This window comes from Manis javanica, chromosome 1, assembly GCF_040802235.1.
Source record: "Manis javanica isolate MJ-LG chromosome 1, MJ_LKY, whole genome shotgun sequence".
NCBI classification, from domain to species: Eukaryota; Metazoa; Chordata; class Mammalia; order Pholidota; family Manidae; genus Manis; species Manis javanica.
In genome coordinates, this window is record NC_133156.1 from 7,293,689 (window position 1) to 7,316,320 (window position 22,632).

Here is a 22,632-nt window from a genome sequence, read left to right on the forward strand (position 1 = left end):
TCAACAAAAAGAAAGACAAAACACACATTATGATCTCTATAGGTGTCAAAAAGCATTTGATAAAATTCAACATCCATTCATGATAAAAACTGTCAACAAAATGGCTATAAAGGGCAAGTACCTCAACATAATAAAGGTCATATATGACAAACCCACAGCCAACATCATACTTAACAGCAAGAAGCTGAAAGCTTTTCCTCTAAGATCAGGAACAAGACAAGGATGCCCACTTTCCCTACTTTTATTCAACGTGGTTCTGGAGGTCCTAGCCATGGCAATCAGACAACACAAAGAAATAAAAGGCATCCAGACTGGTAAGGAAGAAGTTAAACTGTCACTGTTTGCAGATGACGTGATTTTGTGCATAAAAACCCAAATAATCCACCCCAAAACCACTAGAATAATTGAATTCAGCAAAGTTGCAGGATACAAAATTAATACACAGAAATCTGTTGTATTCCTATACACTAATGATGAACTAGCAGAAAAAGGAATCAGGAAAACAATTCCATTCACAGTTGCATCAAAAAGAATAAAATACCTAGGAATAAACCTAACCAAGGAAGTGAAAGACCTATATTCTGAAAACTACAAGACACTTATGAGAGAAATTAAAGAAGGCACTAAGAAATGGAAACACATCCCGTGCTCATGGAGAGAAAGAATTAATATTGTCAAAATGGCCATCCTGCCTAAAGCAATCTACAGATTCAATGTAATACTTATCAAAATATTGACAGCGTTCTTCAACGAACTAGAACAAATAGTTCTAAAATTCATATGGAGCCACAAAAGACCCCAAATAGCCCAAACAATCCTGAGACAGAAGAATAAAGCTGGGGGGATTATGCTCCTGAACTTCAAGCTCTACTACAAAGCCACAGTAATCAAGACAACTTGGTACTGGCACAAGAACAGAGTCATAGATCAATGGAACAGACTAGAGAGCCCAGACATAAACCCAGGCATATATGGTCTGTTAATATGTAATGAAGGAGCCATGGACATACAATGGGGAAATGACAGCATCTTCAACAACTGGTGTTGGCAAAACTAGACAGCTACATGCAAGAGAATGAAACTGGATTATTGTCTAACTCCATAAATAAAGAAAAGTAAACTAGAAATGGATCAAAGACCTGAATGTAAGTCATGAAACCATAAAACTCTTAGAAGAAAACATAGGCAAAAATCTCTTGAATATAAATACGAGCAACTTTTTCCTGAATGTATCTTCTCGGGCAAGGGAAACAAAAGCAAAAATGACCAAATGGGACTACATCAAACTAAAAAGCTTCTGTACAGCAAAGGACACCATCACTAAAACAAAAAGACATCCTACAGTAAGGGAGAATATATTTGTAAATGACATATCCAACAAGGGGTTAACATCCCAAATATATAAAGATCTCACATGCCTCCACCCCCAAAAAGCTAACAACCTGATTTAAAAATGGGTAGAGGGTTTGAACAGACATTTCTCTAAAGAAGAAATTCAGATGGCCAACAGGCACATGAAAAGATGCTCCGTATTGCTAACTATCAGGGAAATGCAAATTAAAACCACAATGAGATATCACCTCACACCAGTTAGGATGGCTAACATCCAAAAGACTAGGAACAGCAAATGCTGGCAAGGATACAGAGATAGGAGAACCCTCCTCCACTGCTGCTGGGAATGTAAACTAGTTCAACCATTGTGGAAAGCAATGTGGAGGTTCCTCAAAAAACTAAAAACACTAATACCATTTGACCCAGGAATTCCACTCCTATGAATTTACTCAAATAAAACATCTTCTCAGATTCAAAAAGACATATGCACTCCTATGTTTACTGCAGCACTATTTACAATAGCCAAGATATGGAAGCAACCTAAGTGTCCATCAGTAGATGAATGGATAAAGAAGAGAAGGTACTTATACACAGTGGAATATTATTCAGCCTTAAGAAGAAAACAAATCCTACCATTTGCAACAACATGGATGGAGCTAGAGGGTATTATGCTCAGTGAAATAAACCATGTGGAGAAAGATGCATACCAAATGATTTCCCTCATTTGTGGAGTGTAACAACAAACCAAAACTGAGGGAACAAACTAGCAGCAGACTCACAGACTCCAAGAAGGGACTAGGGGTTACCAAAGGGGAGGGGTGGGGGAAGGCAGGTGGAATGGGAGGGAGAAGGGGATTGAAGGGCATTATGATTGGCACACATATTTGGGGGGGGTCATAGGAAAACCATGTAGCACAGTGAAGACAAGTAGTGACTCTGTGGCATCTTGCTACACTGGACAGTGACTGCAGTAGGGTGTGGTGGGGACTTGATAATATGGTGAATGTAGTAACAATAATGTTGATCATGTGAAACCTTCATAAGAGTGTATATGAATGATACCTTAACAAAAAGAAATAAAGAAAAAAAATATTAATTGACACATATGGGATAAACTGTTTCACCTTACCCCAAGTGCATTTTGAGTTCATATATGCTGGGCGGTTATCTGTCTAGAAGTTTTTAACTTTAATACAATCAAATCCACCTTTTCCTTTACAGGTTTTTGGCCTTGGTGTCCAGTTAACAAAGCTATTTACAACACCAAAATTACAAAAAATATTCCTATTTTTTACTAATAAATTTGTGGTTTTGGTTTTCACTGTTATATTGTAACACAATAAATGGACATACTTTGTTAGATTTATTCCCAGGAATGGCCAATTCTCATTGTGGATTCTTATTTGCAAATTGACTACTTGCTGAAATTTATTTCTAACTCCAAACTCAATACTTGTAGTGCTCCCATGGTCATTTGCCAGCATGCAGAATGACAAAAAATGTGAATTGCCATTATCTTGAGGTAAAAAAAGTGACCTCTTGTTTCAGCTCTCATACTGTAAACAAGTATCCTTTTCAAAGGTTATTTAGTGCCATACGTTTCTCATTTTGAGGGGGGGAGGGGTACCAATTTTGCCATTTAAAATGGCCTGAAAATTTAGTCTGAGGTGCTGTATAGTATTCTTAAATACAAGAAGGCTGTGATGCACCTCATGAGAAAATATGTGTGTTAAATAGGCTTTGTTCAGGCACAAATTACAGCACTGTTGGCTGTGAATTTAACAATGTGCATTAATTAGGTGTCATTAAACACAAACATACATAAAACAAGGTTATGGTCCCATCTGTTCATGAAAATGTTGTCGCGACCCTTCAGGGACCGAAGCAACACGCCCAAGGTCTTGATTCTTCTCTAGGCTTTATTGTCTAATCTCTCGCGGCGGTTACAGCAGTTGTCGGGCAGCTCTTTTCCCTCCCGGCGGGCTCCCTTATATTCAGTCACCCAACCAATCTAGGACAGTATCATGTGTGACCTTTAAGCGGATAGGTGTCACGCGCCACTCTAAGCGGGCAGCATGAGCTGTGCACGGGTACGGAAGTCTGCTGGGCCAATCCCCAACAGGGAAGAGGGGAAAGGGTGGTGAGCAGGAAGCAGGCGCCATCTTTAGGGCGTTGTCCAGCTAGAGTGGGGCTCAGCCTCGGCTGTAGGCCGGGCCCCCACATCTCCCCCTTTATTGTTTTATAACCAAAGGGCTGTTGGGATCATGCCTGTCTTAGGTCGTCCAGAGTCTGCGGCATTCTTACCCGTCCTCAGGCAACAGACAGCTTAGGTCTGCGCCCTGTCTTAGGTTGATATGCGCAGCTCCCGATCTTACCTGTCCTTGACTACTGATCCAGCATATTAAGCCATACTCTAGGGGAGATGCCTTCCTCTAGCGCTGCCATGGCCTGCAACAGGACCTTCCGTTCTCCCCGTTGCTGTTTTTGTATGGAACAGACTTTCCTCCCAACCAGGAGGAGGCCCACAATTAGCAATATTCCTATGACACCTACACCTGACCAGGCTTTGGTGGCGTTTAACATACCAGTAATACACCCTCATATACGCAGCCCACAGACAAAACCTCCCCCAAGAGGTCCAATTGTTCTTGAAGAAGGTTCAGTGGCCTGGGACAGACCATTCAGCATCTCTGCCGTAGGAATGGTGATAGTCAGCGCGGCTGTGGCTGCAGCTGCAGCTCGGCTCGCCGTCGCCTGCTGTAGGATCCACGGCAGGAGCAGAAGCAGTGCGATCATCTTGTACCTCTGCTCCGGGGTTTTCCACTCTGTGTATCAGACATTCAGGCATCCAAACAGGGTTCTGCTGGTCCTGTGGAAAAACACAAACTGAGCCTCGGGTCCAGATTATCACTGGGTCTGGGCCTTTCCATGTTCCTTCCAACACATCCTTCCACAAAACTTTAGGCATGTGTTTTGGATTGGATTGTTGGCCATGCCACTCTGCTGCACTGCGGCCATTTTTGTCCAGTGTTAAAAAGTTTAAAATGAATAATATGATGTTTAATTTGTCTCTGGGGGATCTAAAGTCTTCACCTATTCCCCCTTTTTGTTTATATAAGGCATTCTTGAGGGTGAGGTGGGTGCGTTCCACCATACCCTGACCCTGAGGGTTGTCTCTAGCTCCCTGCTGCTCTCATGACACAAAAGGATGTCATCCATATAATGATAGATTATCAGGGGAAACTGTTTCCTGACAGTTTGTAAGGCCTTCTTTACATACACATGGTGGGGCTATTAGCCATGCCCTGTGGCAATAAACCTTTGACAGTCTCTGGGGTGAAGCGGGATGGAGAAGAAACAGTCTTTGATACTTTTTCCTAATTACAAAAATAGGTGTGTTCCATGGCGAGGTAGAGGGCTGGAGGTGACCAGCTGCTATCTGTTCTTGTACTAAAGTGTGGGCTGCTTCCTTCTTTTCTTTGGTGAGGGGCCACTGAGGTACCCACACGGGCCTTTTTGACTGCCATGTTATTTCTATAGGCTGTTTTCCCTCAGTGGCCCCGAAGAAAAACCCAATCCTGGTCCTCCGGGCCCTTTGGGCGGTCTCCCTGCTAAAAGGATTGGTTGTTCTTTCCCTTGGAGATCCTTCCCTAGTCCTCTAGTGCCCCTGTACCCCTGTTTTTTCATTATGGTATTAGACTGCTCACGGTAAAGAGTCTCTGTGGTTAGTTTAACTCTGCTATTAAACCTGTTCTCTAGCTCGTCCCCCAAAAGTTCCCCGTCATCATCCTCATCAGATGGCAGTCCCTGTTCAGATTCCCCTTCCGATGCCTTTGCGGAGGCACACTCTTCTCGTACTTCCTCTAATATTTCCTCCCCCTCTTGGATGGCCTCTCAGCAGCTTGGCTTCTGTCCCTTCAGGCAATTTTTTACTCGACCCCAAATAGGGATTGTCCCTGGCGGAAGGGGCTCCCTCTTGTCTGCCCGGTGTAGGTCATCCCCCAGTCTGTCCCATAAAGGGCTGGTGATTTTTCCTTCATCTAAGAACCATGGGGCATGATTCTCTATAGTGTTCAGGAATGCCCTGGCAGTCTTCGTTTTCAAAGGGGTTCCATCAGCTCTAAGGAGCGCTTTCAGAGGTTCCTCGGCCCTAACCCTAGAGGCCTCCGTCCCCATCCTCTCTCTAAAGGGGCAAGTATCCTAGTTATGATTTAGATGGACTACGTCGCTAATTCCGCGAACCTTTTGATTTCGTCGCCACTCTGCGAACCTTTTGATTTCGTCGCTGCTCTGCGAACCTTCACTGGTGCCTCCTCATTCCATATATTATAATAAACAATGTCACAAACACTAACAGGACACACACACTACATATAATATCACAAACACTAACAGGACACACACACTACACATAAACACCCACCGCAACTGCCTGCTGTCTGCCCTGCCACATATACTTTCAGTTTACTCGCCAATCCACTCACCCTCCTCGGTTCCCTCTCCCGGTCTGGCCAGCCGACCGAATGGCGTCCAGCGATGTTCATCGGCAGGCACCAGGGTCAGCGGATCAGGTCACGACAAGGTTTAGCGATTCCCGGGTTTCGGCACCACTTGTCGCGACCCTTCAGGGGCCGAGGCAACATGCCCAAGGTCTTGATTCTTCTCTAGGCTTTATTGTCTAATCTCTCGCGGCGGTTACAGCAGTTGTTTGGCAGCTCTTTTCCCTCCCGGTGGGCTCCCTTATATTCAGTCACCCAACCAATCTAGGACAGTATCATGCGTGACCTTTAAGCGGATAGGTGTCACGCGCCACTCTAAGCGGGCAGCACGAGCTGTGCACGGGTACGGAAGTCTGCTGGGCCAATCCCCAACAGGGAAGAGGGGAAAGGGTGGTGAGCAGGAAGCAGGCGCCATCTTTAGGGTGTTGTCCAGCTAGAGTGGGGCTCAGCCTCGGCCGTAGGCCGGGCCCCCACAAATGTGACCAGAGGCTCCCAGGAACCTAAGCCTTTGTTTCCCTTAGGAGTAAAGAGTCAGTATTTGCTAATTCAATGTTTGCAGTGATTTTGTAGAATATAACTACTGCAAATGATGAAAATTAACTATTTGATATTTTTATAATATCATGAATGTTATATTTTCAAATTTTTATTTTAAGATAGTTGTTATAGTATTAAGAAATACAATTAAATTTTCATAACTATAATATTGTTTATTAAAATTTTTCTGCTAAGAGATTACATATGAAAGAACTAATTATATATATATAAATAAATCTATATTTTATATTATTTTGCAAAATAATATAGGGTTTAGAAAGATAAAAATTTATCAATTGGTCTTATTTTCAGATGGAAGTCAGACTTTCTAATATGTCATTATTGTGGGACCAATTAAAAAAGACTATAACTACAAATGTGGCAATATTTTTTAAACTAATGATATCATGAATAATTTAGAAAACTGACAAATAACTGTACCAAAACACCTAAAAGAAAACCACAAAAACACTGATGAAGACTTTCATTTGTTTTTTTCCCCAATACATTGAGTGATTGACCTTGGATCAATTAGTTGTGATTTTTTGAGAGGTGTATATATGTGTGTGTGTGTGTGTGTGTGTGTGTGTGTGTGTGTGTGTGTGTATACATATATGTACAGTTTTACAATTTGACATCTTTTTACAATACAAAGTGATCACCGCCACCAGTCTGGTCACCATTGCATCACTGTACAGGTGACTCCTTTCATCCATTTTGCCCATCCTCCAACCTCCTTCTCCTTCCCTCTGGTGACCTTCAATCTGTTCTCAGTATCTATGAGTTTGTTTTGTCTTTTTTTGTTTTTTCACTTGTTTTGTTGTGTTTTTCACATTCCACAAATAAGTGAAATCATATGGTATTTGTCTTGTCTGTCTTACTTCACTTAGCGTAATACCCTCTAGGTACATCCGTGTTGTCCTAAGTGGCAGAATTTCCTTCCTTTTTATGGCTGAGTAATACTACATTATATATATGTATCACATTCTCTTTATTCATTCATCTATCAGTGGGCACTTAGGTTGCTCCCGTTTCTTGCCTACTGTAAATAATGCTGCAATGAACTAGGGGTGCATATATCTTTCAATTTAGTGTTTTTGCATTCTTTGGATAAACATTCAGATGTGGAATAGCTGGGTCATATGGTAGTTCTTTTAATTTTTTGAGGATCCTTCATACCAATTTCTATAGTGGCTGCACCAGTTTACATTTCCATCAATACTGTGTGTATGTTTGCTTTCCTTCATATCCTGGCCAACACTTGTTATTTCTTGTCCTTTTGATAACAGCCATTCTAATAGGCATGAGGTGATATCTCACTGTGGTTTTGATTTGCATTTTATTGATGGTTAGTGATGTTGAGCATCTTTTCATGTATCAGTTGGCCATTTGGATGTCTTCTGGAAAAATGTCTAATCAGTTCCTCTGCCCATTTTTTAATTGTTTTTTTTTTTGTTGTCGTGAGTTGTTGAGGTGGTTATGTATTTTTCATCACACAGTAAGTTTTATTTTGGGGGGAATACACAGTTCTGTGAATTTCAATACATATATAAATTTGCACAGCCACCACCACAGGTAGGATACAGAATTGTGACTGCATCCCAGGGAAATTCTTCGATTAGTCCCTTATAGTTACTTTAGCCCTACCCCCCAGCAATTATTCATCTCTATCTTTTCCATTACTATAGTTTTGTCTGTTTCAGAGTGTCATATAGATGTAAGAGAAAAAAGCACAAAGTTTTTCACCATCTAGACTCTGCCCATCTCTCTAGTAAATCATCTGACTTTATCTTCATCCTGTTTTTCTTTCAAAACTTAGGCCAATGTCATTTCTCTGAATAGTGTCCCTTGACCTCTGCTCATGGTCATCAGGCTGATTTAGCTGCCCTTTCTCCCGGCTCCCACAGCATCCTGTGCACACTTCTAATCTACCAACTTTAATCTCCTCTATTAGACTTCAAGCTGGGAGACAGAGATTATGCCTTATTCAAATGTGTTTTTCAAATGCCTCTCTCTATTTATATATACAGATAAATAATAGATATATATAAATAATTAGTAATGACTTACTAAATATTTAATGAGCATATGAATAATTAAGAGATATGTGAATGACAGTGACACTGGTGACCTAGGCATCTCGGGACTGAGTTAAGAATAGAGGCAACAGCACATTGTAATTTTGAAACACAAGAATTTCTTAAAGTTTCCTAGAAAAAAAATCACAAATAGATGTGCCCAGCTTCCATTATTTATTAACTATTGTAACCTCACATGCATATCCAAGTAGTCCACTCTGAATATTTTAATTAATATTCTTGTACTTGATAGCCAGTTATGGTATGACCAGTGATGGTTGGGTTAGCAGAGGCTGAATTTCCCAGGCCAATGGTTTTCAAACTATTGCGCATCTTTGTGGTTCTAAAGAAGGACTTTGGAATCACCTCCAAAGTCAGTGGGACTGGGTAATGGGGCTCCAGACCCGTGACTTCAGTTTTAATCAGAGTTCTTTTTTTGTTTCAATTTGAAGAAACAGTTCTACTGCTTAAAAAAAAAAAAAAAAGAAATCGGAGCACTACTGCCTCAATGGAGTGGTTAATGCAGTCCCTGTCCATCCTCGATGTGCCGACTTCTTCCAGATTCATTTCCTCTGGGGATTCTTTCATAAGATCATTTTCTTTGGCATTCTATTTCACTTGGATTCTATTCACAATTAGAATACACTCTCATCCTGCTTTCTTGAATTTCTGCCATGTTCTGGAAACTGCCATCAGTTCGGATTGTTCTCTGGAGGCTTGTCATGGGAATCTGGCCTTCAGGCAACTCCTGAGACCCCATAAGCCAACAGACACTTAATCACCTCCTTCCAGAGTCCTTTGCAGTGAAAGTCTTTCTCAATGGAAAATTGTGCTAGTAGTCAATGATCCTTTGGCTTATACTGTTGATTTTTACTTAGTTATAGTATTGTGTAGCACAAAATTGTAAGACTTGTAAATAACAGAAACAGTACCACTAGAATTCCAAAGTCAAGTGTAACTCATTACTATCATAATTTAAATGAAATTATGATTAACTCATACTATCTTTAACCCATAGTGGCTAATTCTGAGTGGGAAGGGAGGCAGGGTGGGTATCACCCTTTCAAAGAAGGCTGGCAAAGGACAGGGAGAACAGGAAGGAATTAAGGGACAGCCACCCATAACAAGGAGGAGGCGCAGGTTCAGAGGGCATAAGTGTGTGGAAGGACAAGACAAGAAGGCTTGTTCAAGAGAAGCTTCTCCAACAGGACGTTCCAGAGGTAGAACAGGTCTAAGTAATGACAGGATCCAAGATCCTGCTGGTAGGTGATGATGGAGTGAGGTAAAGGTTAGTGGAGTTGAGGAGGTATGCTTGTGTGGTAGCTGGTCAGATGGATTACCAATGTTGCTGCTTTCGCTAATTGCTTTTTAACACTCTAGGCAAATTCTCTCCGTGTTATAATAATAGCTTAAAAATGACACTGCTTCTCCTGATTAAAAATATTGTGTGAAACTTTCATCTACATCAGGTCTTAGCTGCTGCTGCTCACCTGAATCCAAGAGGAGCTTGATTAGAGAAGAGGATAAATAAGGGTTATGGGAGGTGAGCAGATAGGGTGGTTAGCTGGCATACTTTGGAAATGCTGAGAACTTGACTTGATTGGGAACTCAGAAATTTTTATGTGTACAGATTTATTAAATTAAAAGTTTTGTTTTCCTTTGCTCCCTGAGGGTGGATCTAAGTCTACAGAGGTGGAAAGAAACTGACCCGCAGTCTCTCTGGTCAGTGCCCCCCGTTCTCAGCCCGGCCAGCAGGTATGGCACAAGGGGCACTACAAAGGCCCTGGGTGCCCAAGAAGAGGAGAGCAGGATTTCTTTGTTGCTCCTAAAAAAGAGCATGATTTAAACAGACCCAGGCACTGTGGTTATGATTGATGGCTCCAGGAAAATTGAGAAAATCAATTTAGAACAATGCAAAATATGACTGGGATGAAAAAAGGAGGTTCCTTTATGGCTAGATGGGTGTAGCTGAAACATGACTTACAGTGCCATTCAATCACCATGACTTAACACTTTCTTCAGCAAAGGTTTTCAATGCATCGATGATCTGTGACTCTGCCGACAGAGTGAAGGAGGCCAGTGAGCTGAGGAAGCCGGCTGCTTTGAGTCAGTTCATTGAGAGAACTCACGTGAGGGTTTTGACCAATTAGGAATGAGGGACAGTTGGTCAACAGACAAGAGACTTACTCAGAGGTGAGCTTTGTTGATCGAAGGAGTAAGAGTATTAGCTTCTTAAGGTTGCTGTAACAAAGTACCACAGGTGAGGGGCTTAACACTACAGAAATCTATTCTCTTACAATTCTGGAGGTTGAAAATCTGAGATCGAGGTGTTGGTCGGGCCATGATCCCTCTGAGACTCTGGTTTGAGTCCTTTTTGCCACTTCCTGGCTTGTGGTGGTGACAGTCAGTCCATGATGTTCTGTAACTTGAAATTGCCTCACTCCAATCTCTGCACCCCCCTTTTTTTGTATGACATTTAAACTTTTTCCTGGGATAATAATTGCCCTTTTTTTGTTTACTTGCTTCATTTTCTTAATGTACTTTCCTCTAATTCAGTCTGAGATATTCAGAAAGATTTGAAAACTCCTGTCAGTGGTCAAATACTTCAGATAAGCCACCAATTTCATTTTTTTTTCTTTGGCAGTAGTCTCCCTAAAACCCTCCGCCTCCCTGTCCTCCTGTTACCACTAGGTTCAGTGCACAGCCATCTCGCCTTCACTACCATACTGGGGACTTGTTTGGCTTCTCACCTTCATTGGATCCCTTGAGCCCAGAACTACATCCTCCTCTCTCCTTGTTTACTCTCCTATTTTGGTGGAGAACTTACTCCAGGAAATTCCTGAGAAAGGATGGATGGAAGGTAAATTTTTGGACATACTGTGTGTATAAGAATGTATCTAAATTCACTCCTGATTGGCAAATGAAGGTAGTCACCACATCTTCTTCTAGATTCCAGTTTGGCTCTTGAGACGTCTAATGTCATTCTTTTTACTTCTCAAGTATTGAGTCTACTGACTCATCCACTAACAGAATGGAAATCATGTTTTTAAATTTCCAGCTTTTCCATGTGACTCTTACAGTTTTCATGTCTTTGCTGAAGCTCCTCATGCATGTTGTCTACCTTTTCTACTAGATTCTTTGACAAATTAATTACCATTATTTTAAAGACTCTCATAGTTATATCTGGGTTATTTCTGAGTCCTGTTCTGTTGATTATTTTATCTCCTGACAACAGTTTTTTTTTCCTCTTGCTCTTGCGTATGTGTTGTAATTTTTGTTTGAATGTAGAAGAACAGTAGAGACTTAGGTAAATAGAATTTATACTCAGAAATGGGCATGTCTCCTCTTCTGTCAGGACTTAGGACTTAGTGTGGATGGTCAAGCAAATCCATCGGCAGCTAAGCTGGGTTTGGGTTTTCTGTTGCACCACAAGCCTCCCATACTTCTGGTGATGAGATGCTATCATACCTGTTAGAGAAAGGACTCAGGAGCCAGGAGGCTCTTCTGTTTTCCTGCTCCCCTTTCAACCCATCCCTGCATTACTATACCTCAGGGGAGGGCTCTCTCTCATGTTCCTGAGCCTCTCCAGGCAGTAGACCTCAGTTGGTTGTTACCCAGTGCTCAGCCTGGGGTGGTGGTAGGGTTTCTGTTGTCCTGTTCCAGTCTCAGTCTTAGGCAGGTCCTATGCACCTGGGCCTCAGGGATGGAGCATCTTAAGCATTCCTGCCTTCTTTCCCTTGGCAACCCAACCACCTGTATCTGTATTTGGACTTCAGTAGGCATTTTCTGCCTTTCCTTCATCAACTGCAGACCACTTCTTGGTACAAATGTAAGCTCCCTGGACCCAAAACATTTTCCTCCTCCTCCAGCAATGATATAGGAGTTTTGCTTCTATTTTCCCCCAGCAGGAATGGATCTTTGCCTGTTCCAGGGAGAGGCTTTCTCCTCTCTCCTTAAAGCAGATGGCCCTTGCTCTACTCCTTCCCCAGAAGTGATGGGCAAGAGGGTTTGCTGCCCCTCCCCTAGCAGCTCTTTTCTCTGAGTAGAGAGCATCTGAGGAAGTGGGAGGGAATACCTATACCCCTGTGGGCATGTGCTGCCAAGGAGGGTCTCTGGGCTTCTGCCCAGTCCTCTGTCTTCTTGTGAGCATTAAACTGGTAGAGGCCCATGGAAATGAGCTTGCAAATGAGTTCTAGAGGGCTCAAGAAAAATTTCTTTTTTCATTGTTAGGGGAGGGGAGATATCCTAGCTGTTTTCTGCTTCTTAAGCAGAGGTTGCATTTTCCAATGCCATTCTGAGGTCTTATCCTTTGTATCCAACCTAATTTTAGCTCTCTGTGAGCATTTAGGACTCTTCTTTGGAACAATGATGTTCTGAAGGTCCATCATAATTTTTATGGTCTAAGTCCATTTCCCTATATGTGGGAAATTTTCTTATCTCTTTTTTTTCCCTAAGCCTGCTCTTCCTAGAACCCTTGTTAGTCTAATTTGGGAGCTCCTGGGATTAATTATTCAAGTAAAACATCTTTTTACTCCAATTTTCATCTCTTTTGTCTGTTATTCTGCTTCTTGGTGTATTAATAGGACTTTATCTTCTGACTTTTCTATTTTATTTATTTATTTATATTTCTCTTGATACAGTAAAAACCATTTTAAATGTATAATTTTAAGTATACATCTTTAAGTGTATAACTTCTAAGTACACATAAATTACATTCACAACATTGTGCAACCATCAACATTGCTTATTCCCAAAACACTCTCATCACTCCAACAAAAAATTCCTGTCCCTTAGGCAGTAATGCTCCAATCCCCCATCCCCGGCCCCTGGAGACTGTTCTAATCTACTTTCTGTTTGAATTTGCCTATTCTAGATATTTCATATAAGTGGAATCAAATGATATGTGACTTTTTGTGTTTGAGTAATTTCACTTAGCATATTGTTTTCAAGGTTAGTTCATATTGTAGCATGTGTCAGAACATCATCCCATTTCATGGATGAATAATATTATAATATACAATAATATACATGAATAGTATATAATATACATATATCAATTTTTTTATCCATCATCTGTTAGTGGACAGTCGGTTATTTCTATTTTTTGGCTATTGTGAATAATAATGCTATGAACATTCACATAAGAGTATCCATTTAAATCTCTGTTTTCAATTTTTTGTGTATAGGAGTGCAATTTGTGCTTCATATGGTAATACTATGTTGGCTTTTTGAGAAACCACAAAATTGTTTTCCATGGTGGCTGCACCATTTTACATTCGCACCTGCAATTCATGAAGGTTCCAATTCTCTGCCTTCCTATTAGCACTATTTATTCTGTTTTCATTGTTAAAGCCATCCTAATAAGTGTGAAGTTATATCTCATTATGGCTTTGATTTGCATTTCCTTAATGACTACTGATATTGAATATCTTTTCATATGCTTATTGGTTATTTGCATATCACCTTTGAAGAAATGTCTATTCAAGTAGTTTGCCTAATTTTAAATTAGGTTCTCTTTTTGGTGTTGAGTTGTAAGAGGTTTTTTTTCTTGGTGATAAACAACAGAAATTTATTTCTGTTTTTGAGTTTTCTATTGAAGTATAGTTGATATACAATATTATATTAGTTTCAAGTAATTTAACAGTTATGTACATCATTAAATGCTCACCCCTACAAGTGTAGTTATTACCTGTCAACATAGAAAGTGTCCATCAATAGATGAATGGATAAAGAAGATGTGGTACATATATACAGCAGAATATTATTCAGCCATAAACAAGAAAGAAATCTTGTCATTTGTGACAACATGGGTACACTTAGAGGATATTGTGCTAAATGAAATAAGCCAAGTAGAAGAAGACAAATACCATATGATTTCAGTTATAGGTGGATTCTAAAAACAAACAAAATGAACAAAACAGCAATAGACTCATAGACACTGAGAAGTGACTGGTGGTTACCACGAGGGAGGGGTTGGGGTAGGTGGGTTAAATAGATGAAATGAAAGGGATAAAAAGGAACAAAAACCTCAATCGTAATAGAAATTAGTCATGGAGGTTTTCTAAAAAAAATATTCTGGATATGAAACCCTTATCAGGTGTATGATTTGCAAATATTGTCTCCTGTGCATTGTCCTTTCACTCTCTTGACAGTGTCTTCTGATGCACAAGTTTTAAAGTTTGATGTAACCCCATTTGTCTATGCTTTCTTTTGCTGTCTGTGTTTTTTGTGTCATTTTAAGTAATCATTAAACTCAAGGTTACACAGATTTTCCCCTGTTTCTTCTAAGAGTTTTATTATTTTAGCTCTTACATTTATGTCTTTGATCCATTCTAGTTACTTTTTATAAATGGTACAAGGTAAGGCTCCAACCATACTTTTCCATGAGGATAAACAGTTTTCTCAGCACCATTTGTTTAAGAGCCTATTCTTTTCTCATTGCACGGTCTTAGCATCCTTGTTGAAAATCAGCTGACTATAGATAGTCAGTTCTATTACATTGGTTTATATGTCTCTCCTTAGGACAGGACCACACTGTTCTGATTATTGTAGCTTTGTAGTAAGTTTTGAAATCAGGAAGGTCATGCTCTCCAAATCTGTCCTTCTTTTTTAGTATTGTTTTGGTTATTTAAGGTCACTTGAAATTCCATGTGAAATTTAGGATGTATTTTTCCATTTCTTCAAAAACACCATTGATAATATTTTCATTACATCTGTACATCACTTTGGGTAGTATTGTCATCTTAACAATACCAAGTCTTCCAATTCATGTACATGGGATATCTTTCCATTTATTCATGTCTTCTTTAATTTCTTTCCACAATATTACATATCTTCCATTGTATATGTCTTATACCTTCTTAGTTAAATTTTATTCCTAAATATTTTATTCTTTTTGATGTTATTGTAAGTGGAATTATTTTCTTAATTTTCTTCTTGATAATGTATAGAGATACAAATTGTTTTTGTTTATCTTGCAACTTAATGGAATTATTTATTGGCTCTAAGAGATTTCTTCTACAAATTCTTTAGGGTTTCCTACATATATAGTTATGTCCTTAGTGAAGACAAGGTTTTACTTCCTCCATTCCAATTTTTGAATTTCTTTTCTTACCTAATTGCTTTGTCTAGAGCTTCCAGTACTATCTTGAGTAGATAAAGCAAAAGTGGGCGTCCTTGTTTTGCCTTTATCTTAGGGGAGACAGTTCAGTCTTTCATTACTAAGTACAACTTTAGTTACAGGTTTTTTATATATTGCCTTTATGATGTTGAGGAAGTTCCTTTCTATTCCTTGTTTATTGAGTATTTTTTATCATGAAAGGGTATTGGAATTTGTCGGATGCTTTGTCTGTATCAAGTTACATGATCAGGTAGTGTTTTTCCCTTCATTCCATTAATGTGGTATGTTACATTGACTGACTTTCTAATGTTAAACTACTTTTGCCTTCTGGGATTAAATCCCACTTGGTCATGATGTATAATCTTTCTAAATGCTGCTAAATTTGATTTGCTACTATTTTGATGAGGATTTTTAGATCTATATTCATAGGGAAAATTGGCCTGCAATTTTTTAATGATATTTGTCTGGATCAAGGTAATGCTGGCTTCATAAAATGAGTTAGAAATGATTCCCTCCTCTTCAATTATTTGGAAGAGTTTGAGGAAGATTACTATGAGTTCTTTAGTTTGGTAGAATTCAACAGTGAAGCCGTCTGGTTCCGGGTGTTTCTTTGTTGGCAGGCTTTTGATTACTGGTTGAATCTCCTTACTTGGCATACGTTCATTCATACTTTTTTATTCCTTCTTCAATAATCTTTAGTAGATTGTGTGTTTGTAGGAATTTTTCCATTTTATCAAGGTTGTCCAATTGTTGGTATGCATTGTTCATGGTATTTGCTTACAACTGTAAAGTTGGTAGTAATTTCCCCATTTTCATTTCTGATTTTAGTAATCTGAGTCTTTTTTTTCTTAGCCAATTTAGCTAAAAGCTTGTCAATTTTCTTGATCTAAAAAAAACCACATTTAGTTTCATTAATTTTCTGTTTGTCTATTCTCCACCTTATTTATCCCTGCTCTAATCTTCATTAATTTCTTCCTTTGATAGTTTTGGCTGTAGTTTGCTCTTCTTTACATAGTTCTTTAATGTATAGAGTTGGGTTATTGACTTGAGATCTTCTTTTTTAATATGTAGTCTCTTACTGCTGTAGCTTTCCCTCTGAGCACTGTTTTTGTACACTCCAAAAATTTTGGTACATTGTTTTCATTTTTATTCATCTGTATTTTCTAATATCCCTTGTGATTTATTCTTTGATCCAGTAGTTGCTTAAGAGTGTACTATTTAATTTCCACATATTGTAATTGATTTGTATATGTGTGTGTGGCCTAATATATGGTCTGTCTTGGAGAATGTTCCATATGCACCTGAGAGGAGTGTATGTTCTGTTCTTATTGGGTGGAGTGTTTTGTACATGTCTGTTAGGTCAAATTTATTTAGAATGTTGTATAAATCCTCTATTTTCTTATTGATCTTCTGTATAGATATTCTATCCATTATTTAAAGTGAGGGGTTGAAGTCTTATACTATTACTGTATAATTGTCTGTTTTTCCTTTCAGTTCTGTGGAAGTTCGCTTCATATATTTTGGGGGCTTTGTTTGGTGCATATATATTTATAATTCTTATGCCTTCTTGATTAATTGACCTTTTTATTAATATGTAAGGTCATTCTTTTGTAAGTTTTTAAAAACACAAAAGAAAGTAGTAATGGAGGTAATGAAGAATGAACAGGGATAACACGTACCAAAGAAAAACAAAATGGAAGATGTCCCTCCTCATTAGTAATTACTCTAAAAGTAAATGGATTAAACTCCCCAATCAAAAGGCAGAGATTGGTAAATCAATTTTTTTTTAAAAGATCCACATGATCTAACTTTATGCTGCCTATAAGAGATTCATCTGAGATCCAAAGATACAAGTAAGTTGAAGGTGAAAGGATGGAAAAATAGAATTCCTTGCAAATTGTAACCAAAAGAGAGCTGAGTTGACTGAACTAATATCAGACAAAACAGTAAAGGGGAAAAAGAGTTACTCTCTTAGTTTTTGTAGCTTGACCCTGAGCTGGGCATTTATTCAGTGATAAATGAGGTCACTTATGACTTCACTTCAACCTTCACCTTCTGCTTGTGCAGGGCCCTCAGATTCATCAGAGACCTTTATTAGCCCCCTGGCTCTTGGACAGTGCTCCTCCAAGGATGTGGGCCACCAGCCCCAGAGTTGCTGCTGTCCCTGCACTGGGGTGCAGGGTGGTAGTCAGGAAGCCAAAAACACCACAGTGCCTTCTGACTAAAATTCAGTCGCCCTACCCTTTATTCAGCACTGCCTTGGTTGCTAAATTTCAGATTAGATTCCAGAGGTCGAAACAAAAGTTTATTCTGTCAGCCTTTGCCAACTTACGCTTAATTCAGTGGAAGGGCCACTTCTTTAAGTGCCCTCCTCTGCCATTTTCTCTAATGTTACTACTGTATTTTAAATGTTTTGTTATATTTTCGATTTCCTAAAGTTTTATCTTGTTCTGTTAATGTTCCATTTTCATGACATTTTTTATTTCATGAAAATGATATATTCTAATCTATATGAGAGTATTAATTATAGTGGGAGGTTAAATTTTTTTTCCTGCTCTCTGAACTGTTACTTTCCTCTCATTTACACTTCAGTTTGCTTAGTTCTTTACTGTGTCTTTTAAAAATATTCCTCAAAGATTTCATTGAGTATAAATGGTAACATACTAAAAAGTTGACCGAATCTCTGAGTGCACAAATGTGGCTTTGGTAGGTGGAGAATGGAGGGTGACTGAGTGGAATCCTTGGAATTTCACTGGAGGACTGGGTTCTCACCGTTCAGCAGCAGGCATCCACTTGTTTCCAGAGCTGTTGTGCTCTGTCCTGGTTGTCATTTGTGTCCCCAAGTCCAGTGCTTCTGCAGCTCACCTTCACCGGAGAATCAAGCTACTGCCTCCTTGGAGCAGAGGACAATTTCCTGCCTAGGGGCCAGGATCTTACGCTCCTTAACCAGACTTCCCACTGGTCCTGTTTTCAGCCCCTACTCTGCCTTTCTGCTGTCAGAGGTTCCTGTACTCCCAGGTCCTGAGCCTTGCCAGGACTCTGTAGCGTGCATGAATTGCTCTGGCCTCCCCACTTGCAGGCAGTGAAGTGCCTCACTGCTTTCACCTCACTGCAAAACAGCAGTGGCTACTCATTCAACCACTTTCTCATTTTCATGTTTTCACTGGTCCCTATCCTTGGGGAGACATACATTTAAAAAATAACTGTGTGGCCATTTTAATAGGCTTGGGGAGGAGTGGGGGAGAAAACATGTATTCAATCTGCCATATTTCTTTTTCTTCAATATCAAAAGGTGAAGGAAAGTTGATACTGACACTGAATAGAAAGTGAGGCACAATAGAAATAGACCCAGTAATTTGGTGACAGAGCATGATGACAGCATTGTAGCAGGGAGTGGTAGTTATTTTCTTTTTGTTATAGGTTATAGTATTTTTGTTTTGTAAATAAAATATGAAGAACTGAGAGTGACAGAACAAATGCAGAGAGGAGCTATCTGAGCCCAGTGGTCAACAAAGACCATGTAGGAGTGAAATGACTGGTGAAACTCATTCCTTGTTTTGATATAAAAGCTACTACTTAAAAAAATAGGATACTGGGAATAGCCTCTTTTCCTCTTTATTGTTATTTAGTAGTTTATTTCCTACACTTTTCTTCTGATCAAATAAAAGGTATTAATTACTAAAAAATAAGATATCAAAACTAAAATACTGTAAAGCTCAGCTCAAAGATAAATTTTCACTACTTGTTAAAAGGGATATTATTTAGGCAGCCTCAGGAGAGTTTATTTGGCCTGAGTATTATAAAAATAAATGAGTAAATATCTTTCAGCTACTATTACATATCAAATAAATAAAGTAAAAAATGAGCCTGCACTGAGTACTCTAGGAGTGGTGGTGAGATGCACGCTGTCCCTCACATAGGCAAATACTGCATTGAAATGAAGTTTGGTTCTGATCAAGAAATGGTTATTGAGCCATTACAGGTTCTGTGTTTGCATCAGTGAAACAAGATGAATGAATTAGTCCATTGCATCCTTGGGACCAAGGCAGGGGCGGAGGAGGGGTTGCAGTGTAGGCGGCCTGTTTCCTGGAGGTGCAGGATGCCATGGGATACCAAGGGGCTATGGGAGCTCACCCTGGCTCATCAGGGCAGATTGTACACATCTCTTCCCAACACCATGTTCAGTAATGTTGGTACCTTGAGTTAACTACGATGGCAATATTTACACCTCAGAAATTAGCAAATGCTACAAACCAGGACTTTCCCCCCACAAAGCCAGTTGTCAAACATTTACCAGTGCACTACTGCCATTTCACTTTACCTTTTTGGATCAAGCTGTTCCAGGGCAGCCTTGCGTTCACCAAAATTCATTTCTTGTCTTAGCTTTCCTGCTTCGCTCCACGCCTTATTTCCTGTCGCCCTGAGAGGTTGCTGGGAGCTTGCCCCCCGGTGGTGGGACAAATGCAATCCCCCTGGAACGAGGAGGCGATAGGAGGCAGGCTGATGTTCTCAGCCAGCCCCGACTCTTTCCTTTCTCCCAAACTCCACAGCCCACACACCGCTAAGTCCCGCCAGCTCTGCCTTCAGACCCGTCGGGAACCGGGCCCCCGCTCGCCACCACACCGCCGTCACCCGCCCAGGCCGCCGTCCTCTCTCGCCTGCGACCGCAGCGGCCTCCCTGCTTCTGCCCTCGCAGGTTTTGCCCACACGTCGGCCATAGCCAGGTCACGTCCGTCACTCACTGCCCAGAGCGCTCCGAAGGGCTTTGCATCTCACGGCGACGGAAACCCAAACGCTCACCAGGGCCCCCAGGCCGCGGCAGGCCGGCCACTGGGCGCGCGAGGGCCTCCCCGAGCGCCCTGCGGGCCCCGCGGCTCGCCCCAGCATTTCTCCATCCCTGGCGGGGCTCCTCAGGGGGTCTTCCCTGCCCGGCCTGTTGAAAGCGGGGGTCCTCCCACCGCGCGGCCTCCCTGGCGCCCCCCGCGCGGCGCCCAGCACCGTCTTGCTCTGGTGTCGCTCGCTGCCGCTCGGCTTCCTCCCCCTGGGCGTGCGCTCGGCGAGGGCAGGAGTCTGTGCTGGCTGCAGTATCCCCGGCGGGCAAACGGTGCGCGGCACAGCGCGGGAGCGGAGGGGACGTGCAGGACCCCACCCGGGGGGCAGAGGGCCTCCACATCGTAGGGGCAGAGGGCAGGGCGCCCCCCACTGCCCCGGGACTCCCTGGGGATACGCACCGATCTCTGTGGCCAGGGTGCCGCCACCCCGGAGGTCACGGCCTCGGGTGGGCCGGAGGGGGGCTCCTCCCGCGTGGGGCTCCCCCTCAGCGCCGCGGGGCGGGCACGCCGAGCACGGGTAGCTCTCTCGGGCTGGCTGGCGGCCGGCCGGGAGCGTGGGGCCGCCGGGAAGGAAACAGCGGCGGCCGCCGAGGCGAATCCGTGCCCGCGTCTGTGTGCCGCCCCGCCGTCGCGCTGCGGGCCTCGCTGCGCCTCTAGACGGCTGATGCAGGTGGGCAGGCGGTAGGGCCTCTCTACACGAGGGAAATGAGCCCCAGAGAGACTAAACGACATTTCCAAGGTCACAGAACCGAAGAGAGCAAAAAGTCAAACCTCAATGCCTTTCCGGGTTCCCCATTTTGCCAACAGGCAGTTTTGAGCCAATTCTGGCCTGTACCACTTGAAACTATCATGAAAATTGCCTTTGGGGTGTTAAATACAGACTGCCCACCTCTCACGAGAGAAAAAGCAGTGGGGATAGCCACTTCTCTTTTGATTTACACCACAGTTTAATCCAATAAAATAAGCACAAAAGGCCATGATGCCAGGGATGGATTGCTTTGGTTATTTAGTACCAAGCATGTAACAGAAGTTATTCTAGGCACTTTACATGTACCTTCTTCAAATTTTTAAAATAACCATGCAGAGTAGGACATGGTATCCCATTTCACAGATGTGGAAACTGAGGTTCAGTGGTGTATCTTACCTGCTCAGGTCCCAAATGCCAGGTGAGGCCGACCTTTGAACTGAGCCTGTGTTCTTTCTGATGCACCAAACTGTCCCCTTACAACCACGAAGTGATTTCTAAATTAGAGTGTTTCATCTTCAGCATCCGTCCCCTATTGGCAGCAATATTATTGCTCAGGAAACACCAAAGAGAAAGGTGTTTGTGTTAATAAGCAGATCTCCACAAGGCTGTAGCCAGGCTATAATTATTTCAAACACAAAATGTGAATCCCTCCTGCTTTTCGGGTTTGGTTGTTACTTTGTCTTCTTGCCTGCATGTTCTTCTCTACATTTTTCTTTTTTATTATTATTAAGGTATCATTGATATACACTCTTATGAAGGTCTCACATGAGCAACATTGTGGTTACAACATGCACCTATATTATCAAGTCTGCCCCCACACCCCATCACAGTCACTGTCCATCAGTATAATAAGATGCTATAGAATTATTGTCTTCCCTGTGCTATACTGCCTTCCCTGTGCCCTCACCACATTATGTGTGCTAATCAGAATGCCCCTTAATTCCCTTCTCCCACCTTCCCCCACCTAGTCCCTTCTGGGTGTCTGTGATTCTGCTGCTGTTTTGTTCCTTCAGTTTTTCTTTGTTCTTATACTCCATATATGGGTGATATCATTTGGTACTTGTCTTTCTCTGCCTAGCTTATTTCACTGAGCATAATACCTTCTAGCTCCATCCATGTTGTTGCAAATGGTAGGATTTGTTTTCTTCTTATGGCTGAATAATATTCCATTATGTATATGTACCACATCTTCTTTATCCATTCATCTACTGATGGACACTTAGGTTGCTTCTATATGTTGGCTATTGTCTTTACATCTTTCTCATTTATATTTGTATATTTTATACAATAAGTTTGATAAATCCATCAAGTAGAAATCTCCCTTAAAGAAGAATCCTACCAGAATCTGGGTGGACTGGATGCTGGTGAGAAGAAAATTAAGACACATGCATTTAAAATTGATAGTTGTGCTGCACAGTATTGATCCCACCTGCTTTTGGGGGATGTACTTCAGGTTACTTGGTTGTTTTAGCACTGACCACTGCCT

General features: G+C 41.3%; 1 protein-coding gene across 1 annotated transcript; it reads right to left on the reverse strand.

The window, feature by feature from the left end:
• Nucleotides 1-3,199: 3,199 nt before the first annotated feature.
• LOC140850380 (uncharacterized) lies at nt 3,200-21,130 on the reverse strand. Its single transcript, XM_073240711.1, has 4 exons — nt 20,798-21,130; nt 20,309-20,645; nt 19,888-20,038; nt 3,200-4,201 (listed from the first exon to the last, which is right to left on the reverse strand). The coding sequence occupies exons 1-4, from the start codon at nt 21,128-21,130 to the stop codon at nt 4,165-4,167; spliced, it is 858 nt and encodes a 285-aa protein (XP_073096812.1). The 3' UTR covers nt 3,200-4,164.
• Between the last annotated feature and the right edge of the window lie 1,502 nt (nt 21,131-22,632).